At 44.0% G+C, this 11907-nt stretch overlaps 1 protein-coding gene across 1 annotated transcript; it reads left to right on the plus strand.

Moving 5' to 3' along the window:
• The first annotated feature begins 404 nt into the window (after positions 1-404).
• LOC4330203 (ethylene-responsive transcription factor ERF039) lies at positions 405-1663 on the plus strand. The gene has a single exon (XM_015768812.3). It carries the CDS (start codon positions 546-548, stop codon positions 1221-1223), a length of 678 nt encoding a protein of 225 aa, XP_015624298.1. The 5' UTR covers positions 405-545; the 3' UTR covers positions 1224-1663.
• The last annotated feature ends 10244 nt before the right edge of the window (positions 1664-11907 follow it).

Here is an 11907-nt window from a genome sequence, read left to right on the forward strand (position 1 = left end):
TTTAAAATAATCAACGGCGTCGAATATTTAGAAAGTAGTATTTAGCAATAGCTTAGTGCATTGGCTTTAATGAACAGATTCGATGAAAAACAATTCACAAACAAGTGCGTTTTCCAGATGTCCCATATTGATGACAAACCCGCACACCCATGAATTGAGTCCCAAGAGTTCATCGCAGACTTGCAATGAAACCTGCCACTAACATCGAGGCAGTTCAATCGCAAAAAAACAACGCGGCTGCAGAGGTCCTCAAAACCCGTGGTGATTCTCACCCAGTCGCTCTCACCCATTCGCATTCTCCCCGCACTATTCCCCGCCTTGTTTCCCTCTTTCCACGTCGCGAGAGGCCTCTGCGCCCCATCCGCTCATCATAAAAACCCACCACTCCCACTGCTTTCCCTCCCACCTCACCACACACCACGCCACTCGCCTCGCCTCGCACAGTCGCTCGCTCGCCCGCTCTAGCTAGCTCACAGCTCGCTCACTCGCTCTCCTCTTCCAACCAACTCCACCACCACCACCAGTCCACCACAGCGCGCGGCGCCATGGACGACTCGTCGTTCGGTTCCGAGCCGACCACGTCCTCCTCGGGCGGGGAGGCGCCGGCCTCCCCGCCGTCCACCGCGTCGTCGTCCTCAGACGGCGCCGGCGGCAAGAAGAAGCGGCCGCGCAAGGACGGGCACCACCCGACGTACCGCGGGGTGCGCATGCGGAGCTGGGGCAAGTGGGTGTCGGAGATCAGGGAGCCGCGGAAGAAGTCGCGCATCTGGCTGGGCACCTTCGCCACCGCCGAGATGGCCGCGCGCGCGCACGACGTCGCCGCGCTCGCCATCAAGGGCCGCGCCGCGCACCTCAACTTCCCGGACCTCGCCCACGAGCTGCCGCGCCCGGCCACCGCGGCGCCCAAGGACGTCCAGGCCGCAGCCGCGCTCGCCGCCGCCGCCGACTTCCCGGCCTCCTCCGCCAATGCGGGCGCCAGCAATAACCCCGACGGATCGGACGACGCGAGCGCCGGGTCCGCCTCGCCGCCCCCGCCGCCGGACGCCGCTGACGACGCGCTGTTCGACCTCCCCGACCTCCTCCTCGACCTCAGATACGGCCCGCCCAGCTCGGGCCTCTCGTGCGCGTCGTCTTGGGAAGACGAAGTGGGCTTAATCTCCGGCGCCGGTGCCGCCGCCGCCGGCGTGTTCCGCCTGGAGGAGCCACTTCTGTGGGAGTACTAAAAGCCAAAGCGCCGCCGGTAAAACACTCGTCAGTGCTAAAATCGAGCAGCCTGCATGTACAACCCGTAATTTTCCACGCATGACCAAAAGAATTCATGCATGCAAGCCAGCTACGGCCTACGGCGCACAGAAACTTGAGCCAAAAAATCAGCGTCGTTTTGTCCTGCGTTTGCGTCGCCAAATTTGGGAAGCAGACCATGTATAAAAAATCATCCTTCTTTTCCTTCAGTCTCTCCTTCCTTTGCTTGGATTGTGGGGCAAGAATATGTGTCCGGTTAATTAATTTATCAGCGCATCTCCTTTTCCTCCGGGGGTCATCCTATATTTTTTCTATCTTTAGCGGGTAGTGCTAAAGGTGATGATCTACCCGGGATTTGGACCTAATGTGACACGAAAGAAAGTCTCTAAATAAAGATCGATGCTGCATGCATTTGCCCGCACCTTTGAAATTACGGCAAGGTTCGATCGATCCGGGCCCCTCCACTTCGTCCCATCCCAAAGCGCGAACAATCACGGCAGTTGTAATTAACCTTGTTCCGGCACAGACAGAGAGAGCCAGTCACTTCCTTTCTCTCTGCAGCCGCACGGAAACAAAAACACAACGGATAATTCGATCTGCGGCGTGTGCGAGAAACGCACGAAAGATGGGGGTGTAGTACGCTGAGGCGTACGTTGACGCGGACGGCCATGCGTGGCGCCACGCCCCGCACCGGCCGGGACACGGACATGCAGGCAGCGTCGCAGCGAGGACAGCGGGGTGGTTGCGCGCATAAATATGGCCGGGCCGCGCGGACAGTGAGACGACGGGCGACGCCGCGCGCGGGGGGGATAAGGCGAGATCCCATCGCCCAATCGATCGATCGGTGAAGCCAACGCCCCTGTACTCGCGACCCTGATCTCCCTCCGTCTCCGCCCATGTCGTAACGCATTCGTCATTTCGTCTTGGGCTTGTTTTTAGGGATGCTTCAGCTTTATACCAGCTCGAGTTTTTTTTCCCAAAATTAAAAGAATTTTTAGATATATTTGTGTGTTCTTAGAATTTTAAACTCTTTCAAACAGAAGCTTGGACTCGTGGTGCGTAGCTGTGTGACTGTGTTGATACATGCGCACGAGCAAGGGCATGGAGGTGATGCGGTGATGCTGCTACTACTGTTCTGGGGGAACGGAGGGATGGGAGTCGTTATTTTTCTTCAAAGGGACCTCGTTTTCATGTGATACGTACTATACGCGCGCGCGTGCCTACTCTTCTGGGGGGAACGGAGGGATGGGAGTCAAGATGGGTTGCTTGTGGTCATCCGTGTTACCGGTAGTGGGAAGTTGGGATCCTTGTTTCAGGGGTTAACTCCGGTGAGCCCGTTGTTTGTTTCTCCTTGAGAATGAAGCTTCTAAACCGCGTGCTTTAATTCGTGATTTTCATTGTCATGGCTGATTAGGTACGATTTTCCTGATTTGAAGTAAAGCCTTGAATACACATCTTATCCATCATCATCATACACATCGGTACGGCCTTAAATACATGTTTTCGTGAGGAATCATGAAAACCACCCGTTTGATTTCCACTTTTTTTTGTTACTCTCAACAATTTCTTTCATTTTTAGTTTGTTACTGATTTCCAATTATCGTTCTATATTTATTTCTCTCTCTTCACATGTTTATCTTTTCAGCAAAAAAGCAAGTTTGTTTTTTTTTCCCAAAGCAGCCCACTCCCTACGTGATAGCCATTCGCCAAATCCATCCTACCCATAAGCGGCATCCGTAATCTCACTTCGTGACAAGACCATTTGTACGTAAAGTTGGCAAATTTTTAATTGAATTGGCTCTGCTGTTCACACAAATCACAACCAGTAATAGGCAGCTGTCTGATCCCCATTACCAGGACACCCCAAATTATAGATGAAAAAAGCGTCTTTTTTCTGGGTAATTAATTAGGACTGTTAGTAAGATGGACGTCCAACAATCCACATGTGGATCACACCCGGAGATGAAGTGAGTTGTACACCCGTACCCTTGGCACCTTCGCCAGCACCAGAGGGTTCAGGTCACTATCAGCCATTAAACAAAGCTTTTCTTTTCAGTAAGCTTGAAAGACACAATAATGAACTTGTCTACCAACATAACGTGTTAGGAGTAATTTGCTTCACTTCTGGCGATAGCACAAGAAATGTGGAGTATGGCTTCCTTGGCCAATTTTTTTTAAAGTATACGCACACACATTTAAAGTATTAAACATAGATTAATAATAAAATAAATTATAGATTCCGCCTGTAAACTAGAGGCGAATTTATTAAGCCTAATTTATTCATCATTAGTAAATGCTTATTGTAGCATCACATTGTCAAATCATGACGTAATTAGGCTCAAAAGATTCATCTCATAATTTACATGCAAACTGTGCAATTGGTTTTTTTTCGTCCACGTTTAATACTTTATATATGGGTCCAAACATTCGATATGACGTTTTTGGCAAGAAAAAATATTAAATCTAAACACGGCCTATGGCCTTAATAAATTTAATCATCCCCACGACAGTTCATTTAAAGCTTTGTAAATTGGGTAAATTACACTTTATACCGGGTAATGTGCCTTGTTACCTTTTTATCACATATATTTCACTTCACACTAGAGTTTATTGATTTAACTTTCACTTAACACCAGGATACATAATCATCACACACACACACACACACACACACACACACACACACACACACACACACACACACACACACACACACACATATATATATATATATATATATATATATATATATATATATATGAAAGGGCTTTCATGATATTTCATTATTTTAATAAATCCCTTTCAAATATTGTCTAAATTCAAAAGGGTTTTGAAAGTTTTACACATATTTTACAATATTTTCCCTTCAATTATATGATACAACACCTAGTGTGAGGTACAATTTATTTCAATGTAAAAATATGTATTAAATCCGGTGCAAAGCAAACCAAGGTTCACTCTATCCAGTGCAATATGCAATTTACTTAAAAAAAACCTACCAATGCGTTTCATATATCGTGTTAAAATAAATAAATTGATAAAGCTACCTTAACAAAGCTTTGGATAAAATATTTTAAATGCCCATAAGAAATCTATGGTTTGATTTAAATTCTACTCATGCACCCTACTACCATTAGTGGTAGAAGGTACTGAAGAGTGTTGGTCAATTTGAAAGATAACTGTAAAAGTGCCAAAATAGCTTACAGTATCTCGAAATTGAAACTCCAACAATTTGAATTGCGTTGAATTATCTACTTACACAATTAGTCTGGTTTGTAGAATATTTTTTCTTCACCTGGTTTTGTAGAATTTCTAGTGTTGTGTAGTACTTCTACAAGAAAACACGATGCTTGTTCTACGTAGCTCCACCTACCATGTGGGCCTCATGGGGCCGGCGAACAATGGTACGACTCATATATGGGCTACAAGTAACAAAGGTCTGCCCAAACGTCTTTTTTGTAGAGACCCTCTTTTTAGAACAATAATTTTTTCTAGAGACTAGAGGTGTTATTTGCACCCGTTGCACCGGGGCCAAACATATGCGTGGTGTACAACTGGACATCTCTCCTAGGCCTCCGAGAAGCATAGCCGGTGGCTTGAGGTGCTGAGCTGAGTCTGAATAGAATCACTTTCATTTCTTTCATTCTTTTCACGAGATCACGATTAAATCCTTCAGCAGCCAGCCTAGTAGGGTATGGGTAGACAGACCAGCCGTACCTCCGTTTGCTAGCTGCAGCCGAGGGGTGAGAGACCAAGGAATGGCCAAAAGTGCTCGTCATATAATGTGTGGCAGATCGTATCGCACCATTTTATGATGAGACGGAGTAGGTGACCTTCAATAAGTAGCTGCGCAACATTACATTTTTTTTATGTTTTCGTTCTTTTAAAAAAAACTTATTTATATTATGTCGTGACATTAGGTCACGAATAAGTTTGGAGATAAACAGGAAAGTTTCTTTTCTCGCCTATCCAAAGAAATGAGCTCAAATACAAAATACAGAACTTTGATGGCTAATGTTTCTCTAGTAGTATTAAATTATGTCTTGTCTTGCTACATGCTTTTGATCGGCTTATATACCCCACAATCGTACATGTGAGATTACAACTTTGCCCCCATGGGCCCTTGTGAGTTTAAAATTATACTCTTGCCATGTCAGCAACCCTAGATGTATTATGGTACATTGTAGAGGTCATTATGGTCTTTTGGCACTAGCTGGCATGAGTGTTTGAAAACTGGTCTCTATGGAATCTTCTTTTGGCATCTTTCTTGGTTGAGTAGCTTTTTCTCTCGAGTCATTAGGTTGAGTCGTCTTTTCCATCTTTGTTCATATTTTTCAACATGAGTCGTTTTTTCATCTTGGGTCGTCTTTCCATCTTGAGATTTCGAACACTCCTTCTCACTTATATGGCTCTCGGAATTTACTTTTTACTGGTTAGAAACACACTCAAACGGGACGAGTTGCTTCAATAGCATAAAACCACTCGAATAGAACTTTCCACTCGAATAGTACTTTACCGTTCGAGTAGTATTATACTGCTCTCACCGCTAAAATAGTATTTTACCATTTGAACACTTGAAAATCTCAAGACCTTCTTCTCTTTAGTGTTTTGGCTGAACAGAAAGGATGGTGTTAGTCCCCTGCAAGTACATATTATATAAATAGATCCCTATAAAAACTTATTATAAGATGAGATCATTTTCTTGAAGTCAATGACCCTAGTATTGAGGTTCAATGTCCTAGTGCCAACACCCTCACCCCTAGAAGCCGAGATGTAAAGGAGTTGGAGACAAAGATGTTAACGTCGATGACCTATTTATATTTTTTAAAGAAAGGTTGAAATATAACCTTTTTATCACAAATAAGTCCTCAAAGGCAAAGAGACTATCACATGGTGTCTATTTATAAGAAAAAAAATTAGAATATCTATTATTATATTAAAGGAATAGAAAAATGAGCCACCACGTTCACTCTTATGGACTAGAAATTCTCACATTAATCGGAGAAAAAGAAAAGGCAGAGTCCATATAGAAATACAATTTAAAAATAGCAGAAATTCGGAATAAAAAAAGGAATATTAGAAGAGGAAACTAAAGTCCATATAGAAATACAAGTAGAAAATAATAGAAATTCGGAATTAAAAATAAGGAATATTAGAAGTAGAGTATAGAGTCCATATAGAAATACAAGTAGAAAATAATAGAAATTCGGAATTAAAAAATAAGGAATATTAGAAGTAGAGTATAGAGTCCATATAGAAATTTCAAACTAACTAAAATTTAGAATAAACATAATAAAATTAAAAGTAGAGTTTTGAGTTCGTATAAAAATACAATTTACAAATAACTAAAATTCAAAATTAAAAAAAGCATGGGAAGAAGAGTTTAAAGTCAATATAGGAATACAATTTAGAAGTAACTGAAATTCGAAATTAAAAATTAAAGAATATTGAAAGAAGAGTTTAGAGTCCATATAGAAATACAATTAGAAATAATAAAAATTCAGAAATAAAAATAAATAATATTGGAAGAAGAGCCTAGAGTCTATATAGAAATCCTAGAGTCTATATAGAAATACAATTTACAGAAAATTCGGAATTAAAAAAAGAAAATATTGAAAGACAAGTCTAGTCCATATAGGAATATATATAATTTACAAATAACTAAAATTTGATATTAAAAATAATTAATAACTAACACGTATATAAAATACAATATGAATATTATACATTTTTATTTTCGTAAAGTTATTGCAAAATTTAAAATTATGATGTCATTTTAATATATTTGAATAATATAATGAGAAAACATATATGCTATTATATGAGAGAAAATATAATGATGCTAGCCGCGCAATCTGCGTGGGCTACCATGCTAATTATTTTTTTAAAAAAATACAAATAGGTCGTCAATGCTGACCCCCTTCACATGGTGTCGGTATTAGTGAGATTGGTGCGGAGACATTAAACGTCAGCACCGATAACCTTGGCACCAAGAAAAAGAGTAAATTTCCAAAAAAAAAAAGTTTTTTAAGGTTTATTTGCAAAATAAATTTTAAAGAAGGATCACAATGTAAAAATCTAGCTGCGCTGCACATGTGCACCTTCAGATACGGCCCGGTTGCGGTCCGGTGTGGTACTGGTACGGTCCACCGAGCCGTCCGCTTGCGGTGCGGTGAATACAGAGAAAACTCCGTACTGAACCCGAAGCCGAGGCGAAAGAAAAAGGCAACGTGATGCCGCGTGCGGGCAGCGCGCGACGGGGGCGTGGCAGTGCGCGCCCCGTACGAAAGAGGTCCACAGTGTTTCGCAGGCGGCCGCGCGGGTGGCCAGCTGCAACGCTGCCGCGCCAGCGCGCGGGCGCGGCCTTGCCTCCCCGCGGCCCCAAGCGTTGCGGGAGCGGCGAGCGGCGCGGCGCGGCACGAGTAGTGGGAGAGAAAACGGGGGGTCGCTACGCTGACCCGCGCGCTGATGCCTGCGTGCGCCTGCGCGTATGTACGGGTAATCGATTGATTTTTCTCCTGATTGATCCCCGTCTGTCGTGGCGTAGTCACGCTCGGCTCGATCGGAAATGGATCGAGAGAGCTGCCGCGCGCTGCGGGGAGCCACAACAAGTAGCGGTGGCGCCGGCCGGCTGCTGGGCGTGCCAGCTGTTGGTTTGTCGCCTCCTCCAGGGCGCGAGAATCTGGCGTGATGAACTCCCTCCTGTGTAGTACTACAACGATTGACTGCCATCTACTGTGACAGTACGGAGCATAGCACATATACTACTGTACAAAGTATGTCTGTATCTACCTAGGACTAGTTAAAGGGATTTAACTTTTGTTTCTAAGCTTTGCCATCGAAAAGTTGAACAGAAAACATGTACTACTAGAAGGAGCAGCACGTTTCCTTCTTAATATACGTATGTCCCCGCCGGATACGTTTCCTACCGTAACGTAGATTTCCAATAGAAGCCTTGATTAATTTGCCTTGCTGTTGTTGTTATGTCCGCGTCAGGGGGCTCGCTATCACCTGAACAAATCCGTTGTCGCCCACAATTCCACGTACGTACGCCGTGCTAGCTTTTCCATGTAGTACGATAGACCTCGCCACCCTTTGATGGTCATCTCCAAACCACTCCCAAAATACAAATAATGAAATAATCACTCACGCAGCATGTCGTCCGGCCGGGACGTCGTCGCCGTCGTACGGCCAAAGCGCAAAGCCACAGGGGCAGCGACAAACAAAGGGTAGCTAGCCACGCGACCAATACAACCGCCGTGGCGCCGTCGATTCGTTTTCGGGGCGCAAAAGTCTCGACGTGATCAAAGCTAGTAGTACGTATAAGGAAATGGAGAAGATGATGGAGAGATCGACGTCGATATGATGTTCCCTTTCTCCCCTCAAGGTTCTTCGGTCTTTTTTTCTGACGCTGATTCGCATTCGCGCACACACCACACACAGCTCACAATCTCACACATCCATCGTCGGATCAGACCAATCAAAGAATTTTTTTTTTAGAACACCAATCAAAGAATTACTAGTACATTCTTCTACCAGGCACGCCGCTGTGCTGTGTCCAACGAAACGGATCGATCGAGATCATCAAAAATTAATTAACGCAGTGAATTAATTAAGCTGTTCGTCGTCCTGGACCGGGGACCTTCATTCAATTTGGTGGTACGCTCGCTCACTGCGTATATACTCCATATTAATTGGGGTAATCATGGGAGGGGTACATGATTAGGCCATTCCCAACCCAATGACTAGGATGGTGTCCATAACATTAAATAAGCTGCTACATAGGATAAAAAATGATGTGGCAAGTGAATAAATGAGGAAAGAGAAGGAAACCATGCGAGACATGATTTCTACACAACATCCAAGACATCATGTGAGATAAGTAACATTAAATTGAAGCATGAAATAGTGGTGTTTGCATTGGAAGAGTAGTGTCTAGTACTAGTTTCTCGATGATGTGAAGTTTATGGAAATTATATCTAGTGTTATGGGTTGGAAATGGTCTTAGGGAAGGACAAAACGTACGCTGGCGCGGCCGGCCGGCTGCAATACTACGCCCACAGCGTGCAAGCGTACGAGTGGTCTCTCCAGCGGCGGTACGGTACACGGTACGCGCGCCACGCGCATACGTCCGCGGCGATCGCAGTCGAGACACCGAATGCGTCCAGGGCGCACCATCATGCATGCGCGCCGGCCCGGCCAGTGATCATCATGGGTCGCCAAACAGTACCATTGGTCGCTGTCCAAGCTAGGTACCACACCGCGCGCTAGCTGCTGCTTGTTAGGTATGTACCCGGCCAACTCGGCCAATTAAGCAGATACTAAACCAGGATGGAGTGGCAGTTACTGCTACTGATCTGTGGGCTTAGAGAAATGGGACGCACATGTCAGTGACAGGTACGGTTTGCAGATGATCGATGCCCAAACAAAATGAGCAAAATTAGATAATTCTTGCGTCCTAAAATAAGTATATTTTTCACCATCTTAAATATACCAATACAAAATTAAAAGATTAGAATACCTTATTTTATTAAATCTCAATGCAACTACTTCCTACTTTTATCTACTCTCGAAACAATTATTTTTTTATTTTCACAAATTCTAGTGCAATGATTTCTCTAAAATTGAATTTATTTTGGAACAAATGAAAATAGTTAAAAATGAACCTATTACAAGACGGAGGGAGTAAATGTGTGGTATAGTTGATTTAATTTCAGCTGCAATATTGGGTCAACAAGTACTCACTAATGAGTAACCCGTGTCCATTCCTTATACTCATTGGATCGTATAGCATGCATATCGACCAGCATGTAAATAAAGAACGGATAATTGGTGCACTACAGCATTTGCCAACGGACAAGCCGCCTAATAAGCAAAGGCTGCAAGCGCCCTATCGATGGTGCACATACACGTACGAGCAAATGCACGCCACGCACAGCTTAACTTTCCTCCTTTTCTTTTGCACCATAGGCGCCTCCTGCCTCTATCTCTAAACCAGACTGACATGACTAGCTAGCAAGCACGCACGCACGCCATATGATAGAGGGTAATACTAATCCTTTGCACGTTTGTGTGCATGAGGTACTAGTACTGTAAGAAAAGAATGCGTTACCCAACCCACCACTGCACCAGTATTAAAGTCTACTGAGAGGCAGCTGCTAGTTTCTGATGGGAGCGACACTATACTACACGTAGAGACAAGGTGAATAAAGGATGATGCATAATGACGAGGATCAAAGGCATTCAAAGATTAGATTCCTTGTGATTGTGCGGACGATGGTTAGGGCTCAAAAATGGCCCACAAAAGAGAGCACCTAGCAAATGAGCAGATGAGATAGAGGGAGGGAATGAAGCGAGGAGTACTGAAACTTCAATAGTTGAGCACGTACTCGAGTGGTATGAAAGCTCAGCACCGCGTCCACTCCTTTAACTGCAATACTGTGTATACTTCTACTTTACTTGCTGCATTATACGGCCGGGTGGTAATAAGAGCACGGCAAGAAAATCTACACAACTACGCATATAGTCCATCTCTCTCTCATTATGCTGGATGATCGATGGGGATCCGATGTCTACTTGGTTAGGCACAGAAAAGAAGATGAAGACGCGCCGGGTGAGGAATTTTTCTTTGTTTTGTTAGAAGAAGGGCGATGTATGTGCAGACATCATCCTAATCAGCAAAGGCAGTAAAGGAATTAATGGTCCAGACTCCTATGGATCAATCGATCGATCGCGGCTTCACGTACGAACGAACCAAAAGGTAAAAGAGGAACAAATTAAGAGAGCCCATCCGAAAGAATGGCAGCTCGATCAAAATGTCGTTGCATCCCGTGCCAAATGCCATGCAGTACTACTAACGGGAGATTGTTCTTTCAGGGGAGATAGGGAAGATTGTTACTCCTTTTCCGCACGCACGCTTTTTAAACTACTAAATGGTACGTTTTTTTTAAAAAAATTTATATAGAAAAATTGCTTTAAAAAATCATATTAATTCATTTTTAAAGTTTAAAATAGTTAATACTTAATTAATTATGCGCTAATGATTCAACTCGTTTTACATATCTTTTTAATCTTCTCTATCTCCTCCTCCTCAAACACACCAATGTGTTGGGGTCAACAGATGCGCAAGCAAACAGTGGGGGAGACTTTGGATTGGAGCCTTGGAGGAAGCTAGGACAGCCGGTAGCTAGGCACAATAAATTTGCTGTGTGTGCAGTGTACCGGGTCTTTTGAAGAACGATCATTGGAGAGCATATATGGCAAAAATCCCTGTTCCCAGGATACACACCAGGGTGATTTTATTGAACATTCATTTGCTTCAGTACATGACGAATTGAGCGTTTTACAGCTACGCATGGAAGCTGTTCTCTGCTTCGTGCCGAAAGTAAACTGATCAATAAAAGACAGGCTACTAGTATACAATAAAGTTCCTGTGAAATTTATCGTCCCACTCTCTTTCAGCACGTATAAACGAGACTGAGAGTAGTACTACAAATAATTGTGTGATTTGTGACCAAACGGGGAGAAGTGCCTTCGCCAGGACGGCATTAGGGCGACGAGAGCCTAGCGGCTACGTACATGCGCAAAGTTATTAGCAAATGCACACGGACCACACGTGCAATATTCTTGAGAGTGATTGGAGCTAATATCTGCTCCATTGCTAAT

This window comes from Oryza sativa, chromosome 2 (genome assembly GCF_034140825.1).
Source record: "Oryza sativa Japonica Group chromosome 2, ASM3414082v1".
Lineage (NCBI taxonomy): Eukaryota > Viridiplantae > Streptophyta > Magnoliopsida > Poales > Poaceae > Oryza > Oryza sativa.

Coding starts and splice junctions, on each gene's coding strand:
- LOC4330203 (XM_015768812.3), top strand. CDS start 546: ATGGACGACTCGTCGTTCGGTTCCGAGCCGACCACGTCCTCCTCGGGC.